This window comes from Salvelinus fontinalis, chromosome 19, assembly GCF_029448725.1.
Source record: "Salvelinus fontinalis isolate EN_2023a chromosome 19, ASM2944872v1, whole genome shotgun sequence".
In the NCBI taxonomy this organism is placed as follows: Eukaryota; Metazoa; Chordata; class Actinopteri; order Salmoniformes; family Salmonidae; genus Salvelinus; species Salvelinus fontinalis.
Genome location: NC_074683.1, coordinates 18,910,287 through 18,938,275, shown reverse-complemented (window position 1 = coordinate 18,938,275; position 27,989 = coordinate 18,910,287). Strand labels below are relative to the sequence as shown.

General features: G+C 41.6%; 2 protein-coding genes across 4 annotated transcripts in view; both read left to right on the top strand.

The window, feature by feature from the left end:
• Window positions 1-2,810: 2,810 nt before the first annotated feature.
• p2ry8 (P2Y receptor family member 8) lies at window positions 2,811-7,189 on the top strand. 2 transcript variants are annotated; one of them, XM_055870976.1, is made up of 3 exons: window positions 2,811-2,862; window positions 4,953-5,271; window positions 5,420-7,189. In XM_055870976.1, the coding sequence occupies exons 2-3, from the start codon at window positions 4,979-4,981 to the stop codon at window positions 6,177-6,179; spliced, it is 1,053 nt and encodes a 350-aa protein (XP_055726951.1). In that variant the 5' UTR covers window positions 2,811-2,862; window positions 4,953-4,978; the 3' UTR covers window positions 6,180-7,189. The 2 variants fall into 2 exon arrangements, with proteins under 2 accessions (XP_055726951.1, XP_055726950.1); XM_055870975.1 differs by lacking the exon at window positions 2,811-2,862 and having other exon boundaries at window positions 2,881-5,271.
• A 1,891-nt stretch (window positions 7,190-9,080) lies between these two features.
• si:ch211-269e2.1 (cohesin subunit SA-2) overlaps window positions 9,081-27,989 on the top strand; it is a 41,434-nt gene continuing 22,525 nt past the window's right edge. The window contains exons 1-13 of one of the 2 annotated variants that reach the window (XM_055870969.1): window positions 9,081-9,157; window positions 13,844-13,980; window positions 16,684-16,771; window positions 17,318-17,482; window positions 17,735-17,831; window positions 18,009-18,082; window positions 21,816-21,887; window positions 22,063-22,117; window positions 22,994-23,145; window positions 23,285-23,358; window positions 23,802-23,925; window positions 24,103-24,201; window positions 27,452-27,531. In XM_055870969.1, coding sequence (XP_055726944.1) covers window positions 13,937-13,980; window positions 16,684-16,771; window positions 17,318-17,482; window positions 17,735-17,831; window positions 18,009-18,082; window positions 21,816-21,887; window positions 22,063-22,117; window positions 22,994-23,145; window positions 23,285-23,358; window positions 23,802-23,925; window positions 24,103-24,201; window positions 27,452-27,531 — 1,124 coding nt within the window. In that variant the 5' untranslated portion in view covers window positions 9,081-9,157; window positions 13,844-13,936. Of the gene's footprint in view, window positions 9,158-13,843; window positions 13,981-16,683; window positions 16,772-17,317; window positions 17,483-17,734; window positions 17,832-18,008; window positions 18,083-21,815; window positions 21,888-22,062; window positions 22,268-22,993; window positions 23,146-23,284; window positions 23,359-23,801; window positions 23,926-24,102; window positions 24,202-27,451; window positions 27,532-27,989 lie in introns of both variants that reach the window. The other variant, XM_055870968.1, reaches the window with a different exon arrangement.

Genomic DNA, 27,989 nt, shown 5'->3' with positions numbered 1-27,989 from the left:
CCAAGTTTGAAGAAACATATGGTTCTCAGAACATTATGTGCTAGCTGGGTTACAACTGTGAAATGTGATGTCATGAGACTGAAGTGAGAACAGGCAACAGTGTGCTTTCCTTATTGTTGTTCACCAGATTCACGAGACATCTGTTTATGGGCAGGCATGGGATGTCTTCCTGTTGATAGCGACAGTTCTGCTTTTACCGTACCCTATAATCATGGGATTATTGTAACAACACAGAAGAGTGACCTTTCATGACAACTTTATATATTTCTTATAATATGTTAAGCATATCTCTGCATTTCTACATTATTCTCTTTTCATTGATACAATTTTTATCCACCCCTCTAGTTGAATGTTTAAGCCTGTGTGTTGGCCCATGTGTGTGAAGTTCTACTATAGTCATCAATGACCTGCCTCACTGTAATTGTGAAACTACATGTAGGTCTACTTATATAGAGTATCATTAACTTAACTCTGCAAAATACCGGCCACCCTTATAGTGAGAGCGACCTTTCTTTGTAGATGTATTGCTTGTTATATAATGTATCGTGACATCCTGTTTCAAAATAATCTGTCTAGCATTATGTCTGGATGTTGAAAATGTGAGGATGGGTGGTATTGCTCACTGGGGTGTTGGCTGGTTATATCACTCACAGGTTGAAGGCGTGAAAGGATGTGGTGAGAAAGATGAAAGCTACATGGTTGGAAGCATGTGGATGTGTGCACACGCCTGTATCGACGTGCACACGTGTATGTGCGTATCCCCCCATTTCAGTGTTATCCAACACGATGAGGTGTGTAGATTCCTATTTCTTTGTCTTTTTTACCACCCAAGGGCTCAGCTGTAGTTCTTTATCTATCTACCTCTGTGGTAAGAATATAGACCTTTAGCTAGTCATGCCATCTCTGGGTGATCGCCACACACTTCAATATACCTCCATTTTCTATTAATTTATGATATTTACAGTGCATTCGGAAAGTATTCAGACCCCTTTACTTTTTCCAGCTTTTTTTTACGTTACAGATTTATTTTAAAACGGATTAAGTATAATTTTTCATCAGTCTACACACAATACCCCATAATGACAAAGTGAAAACAGGTTTTAAGAAATGTCTTATTTACGTAAATATTCAGGCCCTTTGCTATGACACTCAAATTTGAGCTCAGATGCATCCTGTTTCCATGGATCATCCTTGAGATGTTTCAACAACTTGATTGGAGTCCACCTGTGGTAAATTCAATTGAATGGACATGATTTGAAAAGGCACACACCTGTCTATATACGGTCCCACAGTTGACAGTGCATGCCAGAGAAAAAACCAAGCCATGTGTTGGGGCACAGATCTGGGGAAGGGTAGCAAAAAAAATCTGCAGCATTGAAGATCCCCAAAAACACAGTGGCCTCCATCATTCTTAAATGGAAGAAGTTTGGAAGCACCAAGACTGTTCCTAGTGCAAGCCGCCTGGCCAAATCGAGCAACTGGGGGAGAAGGGCCTTTGTCAGAGAGGAGACCAAGAACCTGATGGTCACTCTGACAGAGCTCCAGAGTTCCTTTGTGGAGATGGGAGAACCTTCCAGAAGGACAACCATCTATGCAGCACTCCAGCAATCAGGCTTATATTGTAGAGTGGCCAGATGGAAGCCACTCCTCAGTAAAAGGCAGATGACAGCCGGCTTAGAGTTTGCCAAAAGGCACCTAAAGACTCAGACCATGAGAAACAAGATTCTCTGGTGTGATGAAACCAAAATTTAACTCTTTGGCCTGAATGCCAAGCGTAACGTCTGGAGGAAACCTGGCACCATCCCTATTGTGAACCATGGTGATGGCAGAATCATGCTATGGAAAAAAAATTCAGGGACTGTGAGACTAGTCAGGATCGAGGGAAAAGATAAATGGAGCAAAGTACAGAGAGATCCTTGATGAAAACCTGCTACAGAGCTCTCAGGACCTCAGACTGGGGTGAAGGTTAATCTTCCAACAGGACAATGACCCTAAGCACACAGCCAAGACAACGCAGGAGTGGCTTAGGACAAGTCTCTGAATGTCCTTGAGTTGTCCAGCCAGAGCCCGGATTTGAGCCCGATCTAACATCTCTGGAGAGACCTGAAAATAGCTGTGCAGCGACGCTGCCCATCCAACCTGACAAAACTTGAGAGGATCTGCAGAGAAGAATGGGAGAAACTCCCCAAATACAGGTGTGCGAGGCTTGTAACGTCATACTTAAGAAGACTCGAGGCTGTAATCGCTGCCAAAGGTGCTTCAACAAGGTACTGAGTAAAGGGTCTGAATACTTATGTAAATGTAATATTTCTGGGTTTTATTTGTAATAAATGTGGGATTTTTTTTTTAAATGTTTTTTTGTTTTGTCATTATGTGGTATTGTGTGTAGATTGATGTGAAAAAAAATGAACAATTCAATACATTTTAGAATAAGGTTGTAAGATAAACAAAATGTGGAAAAAGTAAAGGGGTCTGAATACTTTCTGAATGCACTGTAACTACAATTTGGGACAGTCTTTTACTGTATTTACATATATAATAAGAAATATTTGCGCTGCCAAATGACAAACAATGTTTGTCACCAGCCTTTTCCTCCCTGGTCGTTGTTGTAAATGAGAACGTGTCCACAATCAACTTACCTAATAAATGAAAAGTAAATACAAACACCTATTACTAATAATATGTGCAATCTGTTTATTAGTGTCGCCTGCATATGAGGGCAAAAGAGTTGGATATGAAGCATGACGCACTTCCCTTTTTTTACAGGAACGTGCACTCACAACCAGTTTCCTGACCCGTTAAAGTACCATTGCATCCAGCCCCAACCGCCCCTCTCTGACTCGTGTCTGTGTATTGTCAGAGGTAAGTACAGCTCGGTCTCTTTGCTTTACCTTTCATACAGAGATACTTCAATTTGAACTGTTAATGTTAAAATGTCATTCTAAAATGTATAATTGTTCTTTGTTGCAATCTGGGATAACATTGTCTCAGACAATAGGGATAATATTCTATTATATTCTATTATACATTTTAAGTATAGAATCAAGGCACTCATTCAGATGGGCACCTGTGCTATTTACTTTTGGCAAAGCTTGTGCTTTGGTTATGTAGTTTGTATAAGGTTAGAGTACTTGCACGTGGAGGGGAATTCATTGTGCAAGAGCCATTCATTGTGCAAGAGTTGGAATATCGTACACTTTTGGAATTTCACATTTCGTACTGCACTGGAAATGTATTCAAGAGTATATAGAAAACGCCAGCAGAGGAAACACATGAGAAGTTTTGGCTCGTCTAATGTGACACAAGAAGCCTGCGAAACAGTCACATTTGGTGTGTGGTTATTTATCCCATCACAATGTGTGGGTGAATGGTGTGCTAGTGTTGTCATAAGGTGAATGCACCAATTTGTAAGTCGCTCTGGATAAGAGCGTCTGCTAAATGACTTAAATGTAATGTAAATGTAAATGTAATGTGTTGTAGAGGATCACTCCAGAGTCAAAAAGAATATCAATTGTCACCACAACAATTGCCAAATATCACACTCAGTGCAAAAATTATAGATTTAATAGACAATAGTTTTTATTACAACATCTATAACACATGATCTAGTTCCTATTTGCACAGGACTAGTATTACTAGATACTTATAATGATTACCCCAGCATGTCTGTTTACAACTGCCCCCATGTATTACCTTTTTCATTCAGAATTTACCGTTATGATACAGAAGCCTGGAGGCTGTTCAAGGCGTGATGATTTTTCAACTTGACGAGGGGATAGCCTACTATTGGCTTTCGGTTCAGAAAAAAAGTCTATATAACAATGCACTTCAATGAAGAAGCATAAACTGTACGCAGTCATTTAACCTCAAACTCTGGCGCCCACTGGTGGCATTTTCTGAAGGTACATTTCAGTTTCAAAACTATAAGTCCGACATGCTTAGTACTGTTAGAAAGGTAAGAACTGGGGGATTCTGACAAGGGAAACAATGTGACTACTACAGAGCCTGAGCTACAACCCTTGAAATTTACAGTTGTAGTTTTTTTGTCGGGGGAATTGTTTTGTTGGAGAATAAGAGATTTCAAATTCTAGGTTTGAAATAAAATATGTCACCAATTACTGTTCCAAAAGGATAAGACAAAGATTCTGATCCTTTGACCTAATGATGGCGCTCTAAACGTGCACACATTCTCATAGGAACACAGCCATTTTAAAAGCACAGGGCTTGTGCAATGTGTTTTCTTCTTACAGGAATGATATACATAGGAAGGAAGCTGCAATCTCTATCTATCTATTGATGTACAGTAAATATAACCCCTGTCTGATTCCCAGTTAGTTCACTAGATAGCAGTAGGTGATCACATGACGTCTCTTGGCCACTTGAAACCATTTGGATCTGGTCTGGTTAGTGAGTCACTGTGCCAAAATGGCTAAATGGATTTTCAAACCTGACATCTGAAAACAACCTTAGCAACCAGGGCTTTCAATGGAGTAGAAGTAATTAAAATATGACACAGGCAGGTGAGGAAACTTCAAACGTATTTTCCCATTCACGTTTCCTATTGTAAACGTTGAGCTAGATCAACTGCACATGTGGAGGAGTCACACAGGGTAATGTGGACGGAGAAGGAAATGCATTGCTTTACAATGACCACCAGGGTGTGCCATTTCCATGCATACTAAATGTTTTCACTTCTGGTGACTACATTTCCTACTCTATGAATGTGACCATCGCATTACTTATAGTCGTTAATGTTGTATAACAAAAAGTATCTACCAAACTCGCCGGACCTGGTATCTTGTCCAAAACAAACACTCAGAATTTAACTGGTTTTAATTCATTGGCACGATAGTCTGCCAAATCTTGTTTTAAACAGTTTCAGATCCCAGGTGACACTACAGACAGGACCATGCTACCTTTTTACATGAATCTAAATGTCTGCCTGATCATAGGTTGTCTGTGTGAAGTCATTGTTACCATGGCATGGAGTTCCAACAGCACCAAGCTGGACAACACCACCTTGTCCCTGTTCCAGAACGTGACAGCCAGTACAGCAATCTCCATCATCTATATTGTGGTCACCATCATCAACCTGGTAGGAAACAGCCTCTCCATGTGGCTCCTCCTCTTCCATACCTCTCCCAAAACTCCCTCCATCATCTTCATGATAAACCTGACCCTGACTGACCTGACCTTGGGCCTCGTCCTGCCCTTCCAGATCATGTATCAGTTGCAGGGGTATAATTGGAGCCTGGGCCCGGACATGTGCAGGTATTCTTGTTTATTCTTTTGACTATCATTTATTTATCCTGATCAGTCCCATTGAGGTAGATGCGCCTTTTACAAGCCCTGGACAAGAGCCAACAACTTTCTTTCATCACAGATTAATAATGATTCATTATATTCTGATTTTCCACAGGCTCTTGACCCTGGTGTTCTTTGCCAACATGTACTGCTCAATTCTATCTATGACCGCCATCAGCGGAGACCGCTACCTGGGCATCTGCCGGCCCATGCTCTTCTGTGAGACCAGGGAAAGGAAGTCATTCGCTGTGCTTGTCTGCTTAGCCATGTGGACAGTCGTCCTATTGGTCCTGTACCCACTCACTATAACCGACCTGACGTTCCACGTTCCAGAACTCAGGATTACCACCTGCTTCGACGTTCTAAAAAGGGACATGCTTCCATCCATGGTGGCCTGGGCTGCCTTCCTCCTTGCACTGTTTGTCATCCTCTTCCTCATCCCGTTCTGCATCACTGTTTTCTGCTACATCAGCATCATCCGCATGCTGGCCCGAGACTCCAAGACCAAACAGAAGGATAAGGCTATAGGTCTCGCCGTCACTGTCCTAACGGTCTTTACGCTCTGCTTCACTCCCAACAACATCCTCCTACTGGCTCACACCATCCGGAGGCTCTTCTACGGGGAGTCCTTGTACATGGCCTACAAGCTGACTCTCTCTCTCAGTTGCTTCAACAGCTGCCTGGACCCCTTCATCTACTACTTTGCCTGTAGGGAGTTCCGGAAGAAGTTGAGGCAGATGCTAAGGCTGAGAACACTGAGCAGTCTGGACACGGGGAAGAGAGACCTGCACAGAGAGAGCCTGTACTCCGCCCAGTATGTATCTGATGGACAGGGTGGAGAGAACAGCAGAGTGTCTGTTAAACAACACTGTTAAAAAACAGAGAGAGGGCCTTCCGAGTGGCGCTGCGGTCCAAGGCACTGCATCGCAGTGTTAGAGGCGTCATTACAGACCGGGGTTCGATCGCAGGCTGTGTCACAGCCTACAGTGACCGGGGGACCCATGAGGCGGCGCACAATTGGCCAAGCGTCGTCCAGGTTATTGGAGGGTTTGGCCGGCCGGGATGTCTTTGTCCCATTACACTCTAGCAACTCCTTGTGGCGGGCCAGGGGCATGCACGTTCCTCCGAAAAAAAAATTGGTGCAGATGGCTTCTGGGTTAAGCGAGCAGTGTGGCTTTGCAGGGTTGTGTTTCGGAGTACGAATGGGTCTCGACCTTCGCCTTTCCCTTCGCCTTTCCCGAGTCCGCATGGGAGTTGCAGCGATGGGACAAGACTGTAACTACAAATTGGGGAGAAAAGGGGTTAAAAATTACAACAACAGAAACTGAGAGAGATGTCATTTTGTAATATCCCCTGTTTAGATAATTTCACAGGAATGTTTTTGTGTATCTAGACCCAGTAACAAACCAGGCTAGATGGTGCTTCAAAAAGTTAGTAAAATAGGGTTATTTATTTTTGTGAAGGACTGTTGCAACTTGCATAAAGATATGAATGGGATGTGTGTGGCTAAGTGAAAGCTAGGCCCCTTTTACCACAAATGTGATCTCTGCCTCCCGCCAATTTGGGCGGATTCATTGTTTCATTGTGTGAATTGTTAAACCTACCCACTGGGGTAATTTGAACGAAATTACATTTAACCAGTGTGGAATAGAATTTGAATTGATTCTCTGCCCAGTGGGTACCTTTGTTCAATGTTTATCCATTCCCCACTAATTATATCACCAGTAATTAATTTAATGTTAATCTCCGTCATCTAGAATGTTAGGGTTTGTTTAAATCACGAAATTCTATTAATTCATGAAATCAATATTAATTTACCATTTTCGTTCTCAGAGAGTTTGATGTAATTGTCCCCAATGTGGAACATTGGAACACTTCATAAATAAATGTATTAAAAAAATTATAATAATTGCACTTGTCTTTTCCTACTAGCACTGACTTAGCTGATAAACATCTCATTGAGGAATTTCCTTTTTACTATGACTGTGATATATGGTCGTCCCATCTAGCTATCTTAAGATAAATGCAGTGTAAGTCGCTCTGGATATGATCGTCTGCTAAATTACTAAAATGTAAACGTAAACATTTCTAACCTAGCTACCTTAAGATGAATGCACTAACTATAAGTCGCTCTGGATAAAAGTGTGTGCTAAATGAGTAAAATGTAAAAATGTAAACATCTGAGCGTGCGAAAGAAAGAAGAAAGAGGCATTTATGGCCTGTGCGCTACGATTGGGTTCAGTAGTATGAAAAGTGTTCAATTTAGGAACTGTGATAAAATGTTAAGATTAAGTCTTATTTAGATGCATTTACCAATGTAATGATGGATATGGGAATTGCCTTTGCAAGTGCATATGCATCGGTTTGAGGTCCTGTGATTCAGATTCATTTTGGTTTCTTGGCATGGACACTGGTAGACTTTGCCGGCCGAGAGTACTTAGCCCCTCTAAACAGAGTTCCAGCAGTAAGTTTGCAAACCTAGCGCAAACCGATTCTACATGTAGAAATGGCCGAACATGTCGGCAGTCAGACACCCACAGGTGGGTGGTCCCGAAAACACACCATGCAGTCAGCGAGCGAAGAAACAGCAAATGAGCAAAGAAACAGCAAATGAGCGGTCTTGAAAACCTGTGTCTGTTCAGATTCTACAGGATGAGCCTGATTTAGAGGTTATCTATTTTGGCTGTTGCCAGTGTATATATTGAAAATCTAAACAACAATATCTAGAAAACAATTGATCCAGATGATTAGACAAATTATGGGCCCATCTCAAACCTCCCTTTTCTTTCAAAGATTCCAGAGAAAACTCAGCAGCTTTCCTTCTTCCAACAGCACCACCATGAGGCCAAACACAAGAATACTCCACAGCCCTCAAACTCAACTCCGGAGCTTGAAGCCCGTTCCACTGCATTTTTTCATTGTTCCCCTCTAATCAGGGACATGATATATATCTGGGACACCAGGTGGGTGAAATGAATTATCAGGAAGAACAGAAAACCAGCAGGCTCCGGACCTCATAGTGTAAGAGTTGAATACCCCTGCTCTACAGGTTAGCTAGACTCACATCCCTGAGAATGTGTGCCAAATTCCATAACTCAGAGTCAAACAGATCAATAGATATTAATAGGTGCCTGTTATAGCGCCACCATGTGGTTTATCAGAATATTTTGGCATATATTGAGTCTTGACAGAGTTCTGAATATTTATGTCAAGATTTGTTACAATATGAATAACCATGTCTCATTTATGTGCCAGGTTGATTCGCTTGATATTTTCTATTACATGCCGCCTTCACTGTTGGATCACCATGAAAGACCTGTAAATAAAGTCTACACCTTGAGCACTTGACTTATGCTGATTTCCTTCCATTTACGACTGCTACAGTTCCATATTTTAGAAACAGAAAAAAACGAATTAAAAGTTACTACCAAAGAAAAATGGAAAAAATTATGAAGAGGGTTTCCATCGGACGTGTTAGACATCAAATGAAGCCCTATACTATGTTCAACTTAAAATTGATCTGTAGCCGTTTTGAAAATGGTATTATTCTATGGTTGCCTTTGACACCCATATGAAAATGTCAAATATGTTTTGTAATTGATAATTAAGCTTTAGACATCCAAATATGTACCACCTGTCATTATACAATAAACATGTCCACCTGACACTATACATCAATTAAATTACAAAGGAATAGTGCAAAAGTTGGACTTTTTCTCTTTTTTTAGGATAGGTCATGTCTGTCCCTCCTCCTGCTTTTGTTCTGTTGATATAATTCCACTGGGTGGCGCTGTCACATCAGGGACCTGGCACTGCTTATTGACAGCTGCTTTTTGAAATTCTCATGCTTCTGGTAAGAAAATTACATTTTATCTGGACAGGTTTTCAGACTTTTATTACGGAACGTGTTATACTCATGTTTTCTTGCAATAGTCAGTATTTCAGTCAGCTGTTCAGCCCTGTGTGAGATCGATGTTGTTGTTTGAGCTTCTTCTTATCAAAACATCGAGATAGAAACGAGATAAGAAACGTTAGGTAGGCCTACTACACTATTCAAATATTATGCCACACCGTCAAAATGCATTTACTGTAGAAGTAGCCAGCCCATGACATTCGTATCGGAATGAACTAGTGAAACATGGGGGATGGGAACGGAGAGGCTGGAGGAAGCAGTCACAGCAGAGAGGAAGAGGCGAAGAGAGAGGGATAAATGGTCACAATCTGTCTTCTCCAGCAGGTGGCGTTTTGCATTTTTTTCACTCAACAAGCGAGGATTTCTTTTTATCGAGGTCAATGAGTGTGTCGAATTTGGTTAACAAAATATGTAATGGCTTATTTGCTACGTGTTGCTTATTTAATCGAATAGAAGCGTTTTAATAACGAGGTTGTTACGAATGCACTGATATAAGTAGGACACGTTACATCCCGGCAACTTTGAGAAAAAACACTTTATAGCCTGGTCATCACTCTTACCACAGCCACAAAGTCATTACTCTAGCCTATTTCTATCTTCTTAAATTGTGATTTTTAAACTTAAACTTAACCACACTGCTAACCGTATGCCTAACTTTAACGGTAAATTAAGACCAAAAAGGCATTTTTAAAAATGATTTTTTACGAGAGTAGTCAAATATTGACTTTGTGGCTTTGGTAACTAATGGAAGCCGTTGTGCCTTCTCATTGGCTAGAAGGATCCAACCTGATCTTGCCTCTTCCCGGCTGCCTCCATTTTTGAAGATGTTTATTTTCATTGTTAGAATGGCCAATGGAGTATCTGGTCAATATAATGGAAAACCACGGTTTTCACTAGTTACCACAGCCACAACGTCATAAACCCCACCTATTTACTGCAATGTATCTTCTTACTTTCTGCTTTAACCTAACCACACTGCTAACTTCATGCCTAATCCTAACCTTAAATTAAGACCAAGAAGCACATTTTTGTGCAAGCTATCTAGCTAAATTGCCATACATGTTTAATGTTTTTCGACCTGTTCCCAAATTAATTAGTTAGTTTTGATATTTTAACCTGCGTGTCGTGATCGCGTTTGGTGTAGGGGGACAAAATAAATGTATGCACGATGGTGCACGCGCGCAGCCGGTTTGGTAGGTTTACGAGTGTTTTAACGATGCATCTTTCCTACAACGACCGAAGATGTAATTTGCGTTTTCCAAAACGCCACTCAAGAGAACGTACGTTAAAAAGTGCATTGTTTAGCCATATGTTGATACTCTACTGTGTAGCACCCACTTGAGTGATGCTACACTGCCGCTGAAAACTCACGATACAGGCGATTATATTAGAATTTACATTCATTCTCCCTTCCTTACATTTACAACTTTTGGTTTAAATTCATATAATTCGCAACTCCAACAGTTTATTTGTTTCTTCTTCTGACAACAGGCGTTGTATTTCACCCAGGTACACACACGCCTGTGACCCCTGGGAGATGACAGCGTGGGTACTAATTATCCTATTTAAATATGTGACAGCCAGCAAGGTGCAGAATACACACCAAGGGGTTGTTCAGTAGAGCACTATGATAAGGATGTTGCAGATACAGTTGAAGCTGATTTTAAATCAGTTAATTAAGTGCAAACTCATTTTAAGGGCATGTCTAGTTCACAATCAGTCAAATAACAAACACCATCATTGTTCATTGTTGTCTTGTTTAATGCACACATTCAAGACAGCCCCAAGCCATTTTTCAGGAGTCAGCTGTATCTCGTAGAAAAACACAGATTTGTGACTTCACTCTCTATTTTACATTATCTCAAGTTTCTCTGTACTTTACCATGTCTATCTCATATCAAATAAAATTTTATTTGTCACATACACATGGTTAGCAGATGTTAATGCGAGTGTAGTGAAATAATTGTGCTTCTGGTTCCGACAGTGCAGTAATATCTAACAATTAATCTATCAGTTCCCCAACAACTACCCAATACACACATATCTAAAACGGGTGAATGAGAATATGTACATATAAATATATGGATGAGCGATGAGTTTAAATGTATTTGACAAGGTGTATGTAAACTTCCGACTTCAACTGTATTTTATACCATCTATTGAACCAATAGATGGTATAAAATACAGTTGAAGTCGGAAGTTTACATACACCTTGTCAAATACATTTAAACTCAGTTTTTCACAATTCCTGACATTTAATCCTAGTAAAGTTTCCCTGTTTTAGGTCAGTTAGGATCACCACTTTATTTTAAGAATGTGACATGTCAGAATAATAGTAGAGATAATGATTTATTTCAGGATTTCTTTCTTTCATCACATTCCCAGGGGGTCGGAAGTTTACATACACTCAATTTGTATTTGGTAGCATTGCCTTCTCTAAATTCTCTATAGGATTGAGGTCAGGGCTTTATGATGGCCACTCCAATACCTTGACTTTGTTGTCCTTAAGCCATTTTGCCACAACATTGGAAGTAGGCTTGAGGTCATTGTCCATTTGTAAGACCCATTTGCGACCAAGCTTTAACTTCCTGACTGATGTCTTGAGATGTTGCTTCAATATATCCACATAATTTTCCTTCCACATGAAGCCATCTATTTTGTGAAGTGCACCAGTCCCTCCTGCAGCAAGCGCCCCCACAACATGATGCTACCACCTGCGTTCTTCACGGTTGGGATGTTGTTCTTCGGCTTGCAAGCCTCCCCCTTTTTCCTCCAAACATAACGATGGTCCTTATGGCCAAACAGTTCTATTTTTGTTTCATCGGACCAAAGGACATTTCTCCAAAAAGTTCGATATTTGTCCCCATGTGCAGTTACAAACTGCAGTCTGGCTTTTTTTATGGTAGATTTGGAGCAGTGGATTCTTCCTTGCTAAGCGACCTTTCAGGTTATGTTGATATAGGACTCATTTTACCTTGGATATAGATACTTTTGTACATGTTTCCTCCAGCATCTTCACAAGGTCCTTTGCTGTTGTTCTGAGATTGATTTGCACTTTTCGCAACAAAGTAAGTTCATCTCTAGGAGACAGAACTCCTTCCTGAGCGGTATGACGGCTGCGTGGTCCCATGGTGTTTATACTTGCGTACTATTGTTTGTACAGATGAACGTGGTACCTTCAGGCGTTTTGGAAATTTCTCCCAAGGATGAACAATACATTGTGGAGGTTTACCATTTTTTTTCTGAGGTCTTGGCTGATTTCTTTTGATTTTCCCATGATGCCAAGCAAGGAGGCACTGAGTTTGAAGGTAGGCCTTGAAATACATCCACAGGTCCACCTCCAATTGACTCAAATGATGTCAATTAGCCCATCAGAAGCTTCTAAAGCCATGACATCATTTTCTGGAATTTTCCAAGCTGTTTAAAGGCACAGTCAACTTAGTGTATGTAAACGTCTGATCCACTGGAATTGTGATATAGTGAAATAATCTGTCTAAACAATTGTTGGAAGAATTACTTGTGTCATGCACAAAGTAGAGGTCCTAACCGACTTACCAAAACTATAGTTTGTTAACAAGAAATTTGTGGAGTGGTTGAAAAATGAGTTTTAATGACTCCAACCTAAGTGTATGTAAACTTCTGACTTCATCTGTACATATGAGATGAGTAATGTAAGTGGCATTGTTTAAAGTAACTAGTGATCCATTTGTTAAATTGGCCAGTGATTGGTTCTCAATGTAGGCAGCAGCCTCTCTGAGTTAGTGATTGCTGTTTAGCAGTCTGATGGCCTTGAGATAGAAGCTGTACTGACCTCACCTTCTGGATGATAGCGGTGTGAACAGGCAGTGGCTCGGGGGGTTGTTGTGTTTGGTTATCTTTTTTGCCTTCCTGTGATATTGGGTGCTATAGGTGTCATGGAGGGCAGGTAGTTTGCCCCTGGTGATACGTTGTGCAGACCGCACTACCCTCTGGAGAGCCTTGCGGTTGAGGGTGGAGCAGTTGCCGTACCAGGCTGTGATACATCCCGACAGGATGCTCTCGATTGTGGATATGTAAAAGTTAGTCAGGGTTTTGGGTGACAAGCCAAATTTCTTCAGCCTCCCGAGGTTGAAGAGGCGCTACTGCGCCTTGTCCACCCATACAGACAGTGTGGTGAAACATTTCAGTTTGTCGTTGATGTGTATGCCGAGGAACTTGAAACATTCCACTTTCTCTGCTGCTGTCCCTTCGATGTGGATAGGGGGGGCTAATCTAATCTAATCCTGCTACAACAGGGCTAATCCCATTTCCACCGTGAGTACACTTCCAATTGAATAAAGTCCACAGAAAACAAATTAATGCTACACATTTCGACCGTCTTTTTCAGGCAGTGCTTGTACATCTCAATGGCCCTATAGGCCTCCCTCTATTTAACTACAGCTATTATATCTGGTTAATAATATGCTATTATTTGCATCCCTAAATAAGACATTGGCCTTATTGCCTGACAACATGGACATGCTCTTGCCGGTAATTTATTTTATTTTATATACCGTATGCACTGCAAGTCTATGGTGTAATTGTACAGATCCTGTGCATCTGAGGATTTATTGTGATGCAGTATCTGCATGTCTCCCTTTTCAACAGCAACTCGGAAACGTCACTGGACACATCTATACTCATAGCTCTACACTGAAACACACACCACCTCCCCCAGCTCCTGTGGGATGATGTGAAGAGATGATAGCAGAACCTACAGTCACCTCCAGGTCCTCAGTACAGAAGTAAGAAACATTCTTCTTATAACACCATTTATGATATAGTGGTAACTTTCCACTCTCTGAAACCTCTTAATCAAGCTGGAAAGATAGTAGCCAGTGTGCCTGGCTGTTTCTGTTATCAACAATGCAACTGTTTTGTCTTAGCAAATAAGACAACAACAAATTGTCTGAAGCAGAAACAGACTAGGCTAATGCTGTTGTCGTAGCAGTAATATAATCTCTTATGCCGGGATTCAGTCAGTTATAGATATGCCTAGTAGCTTTCCAGATGTGCACTCAGTTGCGCAGCAGTAGATGGAATAGTTGGGTAGTTGACAATGTGCGGCTCCAGAGAGGGGCTTGAAGCCCCCGTGTATACACCATAGATTACAACCAAGCAACCCCTAAACTACCCAAGTAAAAAATGACCGGTGCCCCACTGGAGTTGGCACCTGATATAGAAATTGTTAGATTGCGTGCACTGGAAGACTTCTCTGAACGATCATGCGATGATGGGACGTGCCATACTCTTTTTGGCCAGACAGCATCAGATAAATGGGACAGAGGGGTGCTGTTTCACTCGCTTGGCTGCTTTATCTGAGATTGATGGGTCTTTCTGTCGCCCCCGCGTCTCAGTCAAATAAATTCTCAATATTTACATATTTTATTTGGATGGGCAAGGATGTAAGCTAGGGGCGGGCCAGTCCCCCTAAGGCTCCATAATGCAATTTGCCAGCAGTTTGAGTTGCTTGCAACTGAGTTTGCTTCTTGATTGCCCCCCCCCCCCCCCCGCAACTAATAAGCAACTCATCTGCAACTTTGGTTGTATCCAGTTGAAACTTTTCAACTTTGTGCAACTAGTTGCAAGCAACAGTCAATCAAAACAAACACTTTTGTCACATGATCCATTCAAAGGTTTGGAATTCTGACCCAGTTGTTTTATTTTATTTTTATTTAACCTTTATTTAAGTAGGCAAGTCAGTTAAGAACAAATTCTTATTTACAATGACGGCCTACCCCGGCCAAACCCTAACCCGGATGAAGCTGGGCCAATTGTGCGCCGCCCTATGGAACTCCCAATCACGGCTGGTTGTGATACAGCCTGGAACTGAACCAGGGTTTGTAGTGATGCCCTTAGCACTGAGATGCAGTGCCTTAGACTGCTGCGCCACTCGGGAGCTCGAGTTGTCATGTCAACACAGCTGTCAGTGCTACGAAGCACAACCCGTGATCAGGGTTGAGAGAACAGAGACTAGCACAACAGGAGATGTATACAAATTATTGTACATGGTGAACCCAAACCTCCCCCTGACCAGTTTCAACATGAACTGTGCTAGCTAGCTTAGCTAGCTTGGTTTGCTCATTGCTACAGTAGCTAGCTGCATTGGTGTTTGCAGCATACCACCCTGCATACCACTGCTGGCTTGCTTCTGAAGCTAAGCAGGGTTGGTCCTGGTCAGTCCCTGGATGGGAGACCAGATGCTGCTGGAAGTGGTGTTGGAGGGCCAGTAGGAGGCACTCTTTCCTCTGGTCTAAAAGATATCCCAATGCCCCAGGGCAGTGATTGGGGACACTGCCCTGTGTAGGGTGCCGTCTTTCGGATGGGACGTTAAACGGGTGTCCTGACTCTCTGAGGTTATTAAAGATCCCATGGCACTTATCGTAAGAGTAGGGGTGTTAACCCCGGTGTCCTGGCTAAATTCCCAATCTGGCCCTCAAACCATCATGGTCACCTAATAATCCCCAGTTTACAATTGGCTCATTCATCCCCCTCCTCTCCCCTGTAACTATTCCCCAGGTCGTTGCTGCAAATGAGAAGGTGTTCTCAGTCAACTTACCTGGTAAAATAACGGTAAAATAAATAAATAAATAAAAATGTCCTATTTGCTAGCTAGCTAAATTGTACAGGCTGCATTTCTTGTATATACATGCTGTTACAATAACCAAACAGTTGGATAAACAAATCATTTGTGTAACCACAATGTAATGCAGCAGATGGCATGGGGTGAGTTTAGAATCTTCAAACAAGCAGCTTTAATTTGATTGGCTATTGCATGACATTTTAATCGTGTTTGAGTTGCTTCATGTAACAGCAAAGTTGCTTGAGATGATGTCACCTGCAACAGAAATTGTGTGAAAGTTGCTTCATGTAACCCTAGCCTAAAGGCATCAGCCTGCTTCGGTTAGGCTGACTAGGCGAACCGAACGTGTGCTCGTATACTCCCTTAAAATACCTTCGGTGAAAAAAGCGGTAATAGTACTATTTGTCAATCTTGAGATGCCGTAGTCAGAATTAATCAGAAATAAGTCAAGAAATGTGTCATTCCTTTGGATGTTTTTGCAGAGGAGATTGTGCAATTTTACAGCTAACTAATATGTTTGGTGCAGTATTTAACAAGAGGAAAAATTTAAGATGAACACGTAGACTTCGGTTACCGACTTCGGCTTGCCTCGAGAAAAAAATGTTGTGCGCACGAACAGCCGGAAAAACCCTTACCAAAGACCAACATTTTTTTTTAAATAACGTCACAAAATGTCATCATAATAATGCACAAACTGTTTTCTGATGGGAAGCATGCGGACGCCTTAAGGCCTGCCCATAATGCCGGTCCTCTCTATGCAGAAAATCCACTATCTACAATTGATAAAATACAGGCCTAGGTTAATCATTTTCTGAATAATGCCCTGTGTGGTAGTTGTCCATCAGTATCATCTGTGATTTCCCAGTGAGAACTTGGCTGTGGACGTAAACTCCTCTGGAGCTGTCAATCACACAGTGGGCGGAGCCCGGAATGAGAACAGACAGAAGAGTTTGGTGGGTGCTGATCATTTACATATTCCAATCTCACTTCTGGTCATGTAGAATTTCACTGCTGGTCATTTACATATAATAGGATCCACAGGAGACTGGTGAGCGGAGGACAGGCTCATAATAATAGCTGGAATGGTATCAAACACTTAAACCATGTGTTTTGATGGGTTTTGATTCCATTTATTCAGTTCTAGGGATTATTACGAGCCCGTCCTCCCCAATTAAGCTGCCACCGGCCGCCTGTGATAAGATCTACAATGGCACAGAGAAATATCACACAGGCTACTTTACAGCCTACAACCAGGATGGGCTGTGCTTTGATTGGGGAACACTGTGGTGGATACTTTCTTATTCAGTTAACATGATAATCAGATACGGATATCAAAAATAGTTTAGTAAAGAATTTACTATGTCGACTTTGTATATACGACTTTGGGTACTCAGCCAAGAATGTTCCAGAAACGTAAATGGACTGTACAGTAATAGTCTATGTTCCTGTTAGGGTGACTGTGTGTGTGGTTGTCGGTCTCACTGTATTTAACCCTTCAGAGAGGGAAGAGGAGGGCACGGGGGGGCTCTGAGAATGCCAAGCGCCGACACACCAAGGTAACCAATGGCAGTCTGGGTCAGGCACAGAACAGACACCTCAAACATGGGGACATTGAGGCCGTCACATTGTTCGAGGTGGTCACCATGGGCAGGAGTGCCATGCAGGTACGAATAAACCCACTGGGCACACACTGGTTGAATCACCATTGTTTCCATGTCCTTTTAATGAAATTACAGTGAACCAATGTGGAATAGATGTTGAATTTACGTCTGTGCCTAGTGGGAAGATCTATTTTTTTAATCATAATAATCCCTCCAACAATGCTGTATGATCTTTTGGACTTGGTCTTATATCTGACACCTTTGTTTCTCCGTGTAAAGTGGGAGAGTCTGTCTTTCTGTCTGTCTTCCCTGCAGGCTGTAGTTGATGATTGGATTGAGGCGTACATCACAGACAGAGACTCTGGCCTCCTGGACCTCATTAGCTTCTTCATCCAGTGTTCTGGTTGCAAAGGCAAGCCCACACACACACACACACACACACACACACAAAACACCCAACTCTCCCCAACACCCACCAAATGCATACATGATTAGAAGAAGTTAACTATAAGTGAATAAGTCATGTAATGTAGTATGAGGTATTTGAATACAGGTTGTTATATACTGTAGTACTTGTCACCCTTTCCAGGTTTGGTGACAGCTGAGATGTTCCAAAGCAGGCAGGATGATGTCATGAGGAAGATGGTGGAGGAATTGGATGAGGTGTGGGTTTGTCAGTCATTGTGTCCTCCTCTGTCTACCATCTACATTTGAAGAGTTTTGTTGCAAAAATGCAATACCAACCCATTTTTCAACAACAACAAAAATCTGAAATGCTTATGGGTACCTTTTGTGTATAAAATATTACTGTTCTCAGAATTTATATAATACTTTATAATAATTGTTTAGCTGTTTATATATCCACTGTTTAGCAGGAATGGAATGTCCATATCATAAATATCTCATTACTGTATTGATTTATTTTTTTAAATATAAAAAGATTGTATAAGGGACTGATTGAAATGTACAGTATGGTTACCTGGAGGAAAATGGTCATGCTTTTTCAATTTCAGTCAAGGGAAGGGTTTAGATTTTTTTTGTTAAATCTACTCCAGGGGTGGGCCATGTTTCTCAGTGTTTTAGAATAATTTGCTTATTAGGCTACCTATCGGTGTGTGCCTGATGCCGCTCCTCATCTCTGATTTTCCACGGGGCGCGTAATATTACGTAATATTACTCCTATAGGCTATTTACTATGGGCTCAATCAAATTATCCATAGTCTATAGGCTACGAAGTGCATCCTCAGAGAAGCACAGAGCAAAGTTGTATTTCTAAGAGAGTTGCTGGGATAGTGTAAATAAAACTAGCCTGCCTTACACACTGCAATGGATATTCCAACCCTGAGCCCCGGGCCTGCTCTGCTCTTGCTGGTCAAAAGCTTTTTTTGTGTGCTGCTTAACCAATGGCTGTGCTGTGTAGGGCTACGGTGGCAGTTCAGGAGGGGAGTCAAAAGGTTTCTTCCAAGTTTTTTGGAACTTGAAGCAGCAGCCGCTGCACGATCAATCAGAAATGGACAGCTCACGGTGCTAAAGGAGGCACATTTGAGTAGGCATAATTCATTTTAAGCGTCTTCATTTTAATTAGACTTTAATATCAACAAGAGGACTTTGTTGGAGCCTACTTATTCCTATTTAAGAAATAAGAGGTAGGCCTACCTGTTTGACAGATAAAATTAGGCTATAGGCTGCTATATCCATAGATGTCAGTCAATTCCTCCACCCACCATGTGCTCTTTAAATAGCCTATATGTCAAGGGCTGTTAAGTTAAAACCAAGACTCTATTTGAGGGGGTACGAGTGGGTATGCCATAGGCCTACTTTTTATTAAAGGAAATGGCAAAAAGCACAGGCCTAACCCTTGTTAGCTTAAGATTTTGAAGAAAATAAAACTGATCCGATTATATAAAGTGATCTATAACAGCGCTTTGGTCCGTGATGCTTTAATTATTGTTTTGTTTCTTTGACACTCCGAGGCTGACTTTGATTGGGAAGTAATCTAAGTCTGTCATTATCAATTGATAAAGCTATTCACTTTATGTAAAATAAAATATGTTTTAACCCAGACAGCTTTTAGGAAAACACTTGTGACCTTCTCTCGTTGGGTTAAACCATAGAAGAAGAGTAGCCAGCAGTTAAAACATACATTTGGGGGTGGAAAGGTAGGCCTAACTTTTGAAAGTACCGTGCTCAGATTTCATTATTTGCAAACAGGGACAGTTCTCGTTGCCTACAAGACACACTGATTTGGCATTGGAGAAATAGGATAGATGATAGATTCATGCAATGCTTTTACTTTAAAGGAGATCTTTCCGCCCCTACTCTTGCCCATGGTGGTCTGTGAACCCACAACCTTCTGACCTGCAGCCCTGTGCACTATCAAAATTCCTAAGTTGCCATGTAATGCTTACAGGACGAAGAACGGTTTTTAAAACGGTATATCTACAGTGCCTTGTAAAAGTATTCATCCCCCTTGGCATTTTTCCTATTTTGTTGCATTACAACCTGTAATATAAATTGATTTTTATTTGGATTTCATGTAATGGACATACACAAAATAGTCCAAATTGGTGACGTGAAATAAAAAAAATGACTTGGGGTGCATATGTATTCGCCCCTAAATAAGATCTGGTGCAACCAATTACCTTCAGAAGTCACATAATTAGTTAAATGAAGTCCATCTGTTTCACATGATCTGTCACATGATCTGATTATTTATATATATATATATATACCTGTTCTGAAAGGTCCCAGAGTCTGCAACACCACCAAGCAAGTGGCACCATGAAGACCAATGACCTAAACAGGTCAGGGACAAAGTTGTGGAGAAGTACAGATCAGGATTGGGTTATAAAAAAATATCAGAAACTTTGAACATCACACGGAGAACCATTAAAGCCATTATAATTTTTTTTGAAAGAATATGGCACCACAACAAAGCTGCCAAGAGAGGGCTGCCCACCAAAACTCATGGACCAAGCAAGGAGGGCATTAATCAGAGGCAACAAAGAGACCAAAGATAACCTTGAAGGAGCTGCAAAGCTCCACAGCGGAGATTGGAGTATCTGTCCATAGGACCACTTTAAGCTGTACACTCCACAAAGATGGATTTACAGAAGAGTGGCCAGAAAAAAAGAAAATAATAAGAAAACACGTTTGGTGTTTGCCAAAAGGCATGTGGGAGACTCCCCAAACATATGGAAGAAGGTACTCTGGTCAGATGAGACTACAATTGAGCTTTTTGGCCATCAAGGAAAACCCAACCCCTCCCATCACCCCGAGAACACCATCCCCACAGTGAAGCATGGTGGTGGCAGCATCATGCTGTGGGGATGTTTGTCATCAGCAGGGACTGGGAAACTGGTAAGAATTGAAGGAATAATGGATGCCGCTAAATACAGGGAAATTCTTGAGGGGAAACCTGTTTCAGTCTTCCAGAGATTTGAGACTGGGACAGAGGTTCACCTTCCAGCAGGACAATGACCCTAAGCATACTGCTAAAGCAACACTCGAGTGATTTAAGGGGAAACATTTAAACATCTTGGAATGGCCTAGTCAAAGCCCAGACCTCAATCCAATTGAGAATATGTGGTATGACTTAACGATTGCTGTACACCAGCAGAACCCATCCAACTTGAAGGAGCTGGAGCGGTTTTGCCTTGAAGAATGGGCAAAAATCCAGTGGCTAGATGTGCCAAGCTTATAGATACATACCCCTAGAGACTTGCAGCTGTAATTGCTGCAAAAGGTGGCTCTACAAAGTATTGACCTGGGGGGGGGGGGGGGGGGGGTGAATAGTTATGCACGCTCAAGTTTTCAGTAATTTGTTTTGTCTTATTTCTTGTTTGTTTCACAATAAAACATATTTTGCATCTTCAAAGTGGTAGTATGTTGTAAATCAAATGATACTAACCGGCCAAAAATCTATTTTAATTCCAGGTTGTAAGGCATCAAAATAGGAAAAATGCCAAGGGGGATGAATACCTTCGCAAGCCACTGTAATGCTCTGGTCTGTCCAAGATGTGAGGGTTATTTTCTTAGTAGACATGTTCTCTGCTATCCACTTTCTTTAAATTATAATTTTGGGTATAGGTTTTGGGTATTTTGTCTTTTCTTTTTTTGAAGTGTTCAGGGAGGGTTAAGGTCAAATATATTTTGCTGATGGGAGGGCTATCCATTTTCATTTCAGAGAGGTCTGATTTTTCTCCATGTAATCCGTATAAATAACGTTCAATCCCTAATTTGTACAGTTATTTTTATAAAAAAATGTATTTGTCTTATTTGACTGTGTAAACCCTAGCGGTGCTTCAAGATTATGGCAGATATGTATACTGTTTTGCAACAACAAGATTATTTCTCTGAAATGAACTCTTGTTAAATAATTTTGTGTGTGTGTCAGGGTTCGGGGCTGCAGTATAAGAAATTCCTGGCCTTCCCCTGGATCCTCACAGTCACATGGCCCATGGACATGGTCAGTTTCAGATACGTATTTACATTTAAAGAAATTAAAGCACTTTACGAATCTAGTTCCCCATTTTCATGTTTAGTCAAGTTCAAGTTTTCATAGCTACCAATATTCCCTTACTTAGTTTCTCTCTGTGTCTCTTTCCGTCTCTCTCTGTGTGTTTGTGCGTCTGTCTGTGTAGGACAGTGGGGAATATCCTCTCACCATGTCTGGTCCGTACTGGCGCCGGTTCCGTGGTGAGTTCTGTGAGTTTGTGTCGGTGTTGGTAACCCAGTGTCAATACAATGTGATCTTTGACAGCTACCTCATGGACACACTCATCTCTCTGCTCACCGAGCTGTCCGACTCCCGTGTACGAGCCTTCAGACACACCTGCACATTGGCAGGTAACAAAAACACACACACACTGGCAGGTCGCGCGCGCACACACACACACCCCTGCACTCTGGCAGATGTCACACACGCATGGCAAAGCACCCCTAAGATGCCCAAGGTGTGTGTGTGTGTGTGTGTGTGTGTGTAAAATATCAAATGGCTTTGTTGTTGACGTCTGAAGTGTGAAACTACTAATGACTCAATAATTCATGCCTTCTGGGAATGTTATAAAGTCCGAAAGTTATGGGCGGAGTTGGAAAGATGGGTGTCAGAAGTATTACAATGTAAATGTACTTTTTAATCCGTCTGTCTGCATATTTCAAGATGGTCATATGAGTGTGCAGTGAGATACCCGATGGGTTGGACAATACTTTTCTGATCAATCAGAAAAAATTGTATCTTCAAACTGGAAATGTTCCAATCCTCTGTTGTTCACACAATGGAAAGATCAAATGCTTTACAATCTAAAAATTGAAAGTGTGGGCGACAGAGACTCGTGCATTTTGAGGCCATGTGGCGAAAAGTGGTACGGGAGCTGGAGATGTGGGTCTTGGCAGGTGTGATGTAGTTGACGTTTGTATGATGTCGTCGTTTGTATGTGTACGTTTTGTATTGTTTAGAAAAGATTGTATTTAATCATATAAAAAAAGAGTGCAATAGAGCAAGGAGTTGCAGCTGTAGCAACTTCCACCACGATGTTGAATCTGTATGACCTCCTCCTGTTGTGACCCCCATAGCAATGAAGTTGCTAAGCTCTCTGATTGGAGTAGCCCTTAGTCTGAGTGTGAGTATAGAGAACAGCCAGAGACTGGGCGAGGTGGAGAGAACCAAGACATCAGGAAGACGCAACTCACCAAGACTGGAGAGAATAAACAGGAAGACCACAGAGGTGAGTGTGTGTCAGTGTGTGTCAGTGTGTGTGTGTGTGTGTGTGTGTGTGTGTGTGTGTGTGTGTGTGTGTGTGTGTGTGTGTGTGTGTGTGTGTGTGTGTGTTATGTCACACCGCATTTTACATGTAACTTCTTCAGCTGCAGGATAGAAGGGTGGAGATAGAAAACATGATGGATGCCATATTCAAAGGAGTCTTCCTGAAGAGATACCGGTAGGCATGCTATTTACTCTACTCACCCCATTTGTGTTTTCAATCCGACTTGGATTGAAATATTTATTATATTACTTTCAAATGCATTTTCAAAAAAAATATTTAGACAGTTGAAGTAGACTATTGAAATGTTTTTGGAAATACATTTGGGAAGTATTGGCATGTACTGTATTACATCTACAGTAAGTTTGGACACGCCTACTCATTATAAGGTTTTTTCTTTATTTTTAGTATTTTCTACATTGTAGAACAATGGTGAAGACATCAAGACTATAAAAGAACACATATGGAATCTTGTAGTAATCAAACAAGTGAGATTCTTTAAAGTAGCCACCCTTTGCCTTGATGACAGCATTGCACACTCTTGGCATTCTAGGTGTGTCAACTTTTGACCGGTACTGTACTTGTAATAAAATGAATTGTTTACATTTTGTCCTCTGTAGGGATGTGCTCCCAGAGATCCGGTCCATGTGTATGGAAGAGCTGGCTGTGTGGATGAAACTTTACAGTCCAGTGTTTCTGACTGACAGCTACCTCAAATACATGGGCTGGATGATGCACGACAAGGTAAGCAACAACAACCACCACAACAACAACATGTAGCCTGCACAAAGTCAAGTGACGATTTATCGTGCCGAGGATTCTGGGATCATGTCCTGGCTGAGGATTGACAGGGACAGAATTCACTCTGTTACACATAAACACAATTTTAAACTGTACACACACTCTTCCCCCTCCCCCTAGCTACCTGACGTGCGTCTGAAGTGTGTGTTGGGGCTACAGGGTCTGTACGGAGACCCGCTCCTCCTGCCCAAACTAGACCTCTTCAACAGCCGCTTCAAGGTACAGTGTGTGTGTGTATATGTGTGTACAGTACATGTGCCTGCCCTCGACCCAGTGTGAGTGTACTGTATGTGCGTGCTTGCCTGTGTGTGTTTGTGTGGGTAGATGCATACGTGTTAAATGGGCAATCCGCTGTTGCCACATACATTTTATGATTTAAATACATTTAATTAACACTACCATTCAGAAGTTTGGGGTCACTTAGACATTTCCTTGTTTTTTAAAGAAAAGCAATATTTTTGTCCATTTAAAATAACATAAAAGTGATCAGAAATACATTGTTAACCTCTCTGGGGCAGGTGGGACGCAAACGTCCAACCGGCCAATAGCCAGGGAAAATACAGCGCGCCATATTCAAATAACATTATATAAAAATCAAACTTTCATTAAATCACACATGTAAGATACCAAATTAAAGCTACACTCGTTGTGAATCCAGCCAACATGTCAGATTTTTTGTCAAAAGGCTTTTCGGCGAAAGCACAAGATGCTGTTATCTGATGACAGCACAACAGTAAACAAACAGAGTAGCATATATCAACACTGCAAGCACGACACAAAACGCAGAAATAAAATATAAATCATGCCTTACCTTTGACGAAATTCTTCGGAGATTTCCATTGGGGAATGGGCCAAAATACCAGCAACAGTGTGTGAAAACCTTGTGAAGACTTACAGAAAAGTTTGACCTCTGTCATTGCCAACAAAGGGTATATAACAAAGTATTGAGATAAACTTTTGTTATTGACCAAATACTTATTTTCCACCATAATTTGCAAATAAATTCATAAAAAATCCTACAATGTGATTTTCTGGATTTTTTTTTCTCATTTTGTCTGTCATAGTTGAAGTGTACCTATGATGAAAATTACAGGCCTCTCTCATCTTTTTAAGTGGGAGAACTTGCACAATTGGTGGCTGACTAAATACTTTTTTGCCCCACTGTATATCAATGATGTCGCTCTTGCTGCTGGTGATTCTCTGATCCACCTGTACGCAGACGACACCATTCTGTATATATTTGACCCTTCTTTGGATACTGTGTTAACAAACCTCCAAACGAGCTTCAATGCCATACAACACTCCTTCCGTGGCCTCCAACTGCTTTTAAATCATAGTAAAACTAAATGCATGCTCTTCAACCGATTGCTGCCCACCTGACTAACATCACTACTCTGGACGGTTCTGACCTAGAATATGTGGACAACTACAAATACCTAGGTGTCTGGCTAGACTGTAAACTCTCCTTCCAGACTCATATTAAACATTTCCAATCCAAAATCAAATCTAGAATTGGCCTTCTATTTCGCAACAAAGCCTCCTTCACTCATGCCGCCAAACTTACCCTAGTAAAACTGACTATCCTACCGATCCTCGACTTCGGCGATGTCATCTACAAAATAGCTTCCAATACTCTACTCAGCAAACTGGATGCAGTCTATCACAGTGCCATCCGTTTTGTTACCAAAGCCCCTTATAACACCCACCACTGCAACCTGTGTGCTCTATTCGGCTGGCCCTCGCTACATATTCGTCGCCAAACCCACTGGCTCCAAGTCATCTATAAGTCTATGCTAGGTAAAGCTCCGCCTTATCTCAGCTCACTGGTCACGATAACAACACCCACCCGTAGCACGAGCTCCAGCAGGTATATCTCACTGGTCATCCCCAAAGCCAACACCTCCTTTGGCCGCCTTTCCTTACAGTTCTCTGCTGCCAGTGACTGGAACGAATTGCAAAAATCGCTGAAGCTGGAAACTTATATTTCCCTCACTAACTTTAAACATCAGCTATCTGAGCAGCTAACCGATCACTGCAGCTGTAGATAGCCCATCTGTAAATAGCCCACCCAATTTACCTACCTCATCCCAATATTGTTTTTATTTACTTTTCTGCTCTTTTGCGCATCAGCATTTCTACTTGCACATCATCTGCTCATCTATCACTCCAGTGTTAATTTGCTAAATTGTAATTACTTCGCTATTATGGCCTATTTATTGCCTTACCTCCTCACGCCTTTTGCACAAACTAATATAGACTTTTTTTACCTTTTTTTTTCTTCTATTGTGTTATTGACTGTACGCTTATTTATTCCATGTGTAACTCTGTGTTGTTGTTTGTGTCGCACTGCTTTGCTTTATCTTGGCCACGTTGCAAATGTAAACGAGAACTTGTTCTCAACTAGCTTACCTGGTTAAATAAAGGTGAAATAAATATTTTTTTAAAGACCTATTTGGGGCCTCCCGGGTGGCGCAGTGGTCTAAGGCACTCCTTTGCAGTGCTAGCTGTGCCACCAGAGACTCTGGGTTTGAACCCAGGCTCTGTCACAGCCGGCCGCGACCGGGAGGCCCATGGGGCGGCGCACAATTGGCCTAGCGTCGTCCAGGTTAGTGAGGGTTTGGCCGGCAGGGATATCCTTGTCTTATCACGCACTAGCGACTCCTGTGGCGGGTCGGGCGCAGTGTACGCTGACCAGGTCACCAGGTGTACAGTGTTTCCTCCGACACATTGGTGCGGCTGGGTTGGATGCGCGCTGTGTTAAGCTGGTTGGGTTGTGTTTCGGAGGACGCATGGCTCTCGACCTTCGTCTATCCCGAGTCCGTGTAGGAGTTGTAGCGATGAGACAAGACAGTAACTACTAACAATTGGATACCACGAAATTGGGGAGAAAAAGGGGGTAAAAAAAGGCCTGTTTATTGCCTTACCTCCCTACTCTTCTACATTTGCACATACTGTACATAGATTTTTGTCTATTGTGTTATTGACTGTACGTTTGTTTGTGTAACTGTTGTTTTTGTCGCACTGCTTTGCTTTTATCTTGGCCAGGTCGCAGTTGTAAATGAGAACTTGTTCTCAACTGGCCTACCTGGTTAAATAAAGGTTGAATAAAATGTAAAAAATAAAATGAAGCTGGTTGACAAGACCAAGAGTGTGCAAAGCTGTCATCAAGGATAAGGGTGGCGTCTTTGAAGAATCTAAAATCTAAAATATATTTTGATTTGTTTAACACTATTTTCTTTACTACATTATTTCATATGTGTTATATCATAGTGTTGATGTATTCACTATTCTACAATGTAGAAAATAGTCAAAATAAAGAAAAACCCTGGAATTTTTAGGTGTGTCCAAACTTTTGACTGGTACTGTGTGTGTGTGTGTGTGTGTGTCAGATTTATTCTAAAACAGAGGCTCCGTTATCATTTCAAATGCAGATTGCCCCTTTCAACTCTTTACTATCTGCTCTCTACAGGACAGGATGATCTCTATGACTCTGGACAAGGACCACGAGGTGGCAGTACAGACCCTGAGACTACTCACACTCATCTCCCAGTGAGTCCTTGTCGAAGGCACGCACGCACGCACGCACACACACTATCCAGAGACATATACAGTATTTATTGGGTTTTGCTGTTGTAGGTCAACGGATGATGTTTCTGTCTGAACATTCAGAGAGCGCCCAGAATCTCCTCTGTTGTTAGGTTATAACGGATGCTTTTGAGTTGCGCCGTTCATTTCTGAACGCTTTCAAATCCTCAAATTGTCTATTGAAAGTGAATATGACATTTGTTGACACCACAACACAGAGACTTGGATACACATGATCACGAATGCCACTCGGTCAAAATGACGGTTCAATTCGCTGCTTGTTTGCAGCGGGTCATTTCACGGGGAATTGTCGGAGGCGCTCTCGTATTGTTACATCACCAAAAGTTTGAGGATGAAGGTGCTAATATGACATCCATTCTAAAATACTTAATCAACTTCCCCCTCTCTCTTTGGCCATCGGC

Excerpts from the sequence above, each read along its gene's own strand:
- p2ry8 (XM_055870975.1), top strand. The coding sequence starts at position 4,910 with ATGCTACCTTTTTACATGAATCTAAATGTCTGCCTGATCATAGGTTGT. Across the intron at positions 5,272-5,419 it reads CTGGGCCCGGACATGTGCAG|GCTCTTGACCCTGGTGTTCT; the intron begins GTATTCTTGTTT and ends GATTTTCCACAG.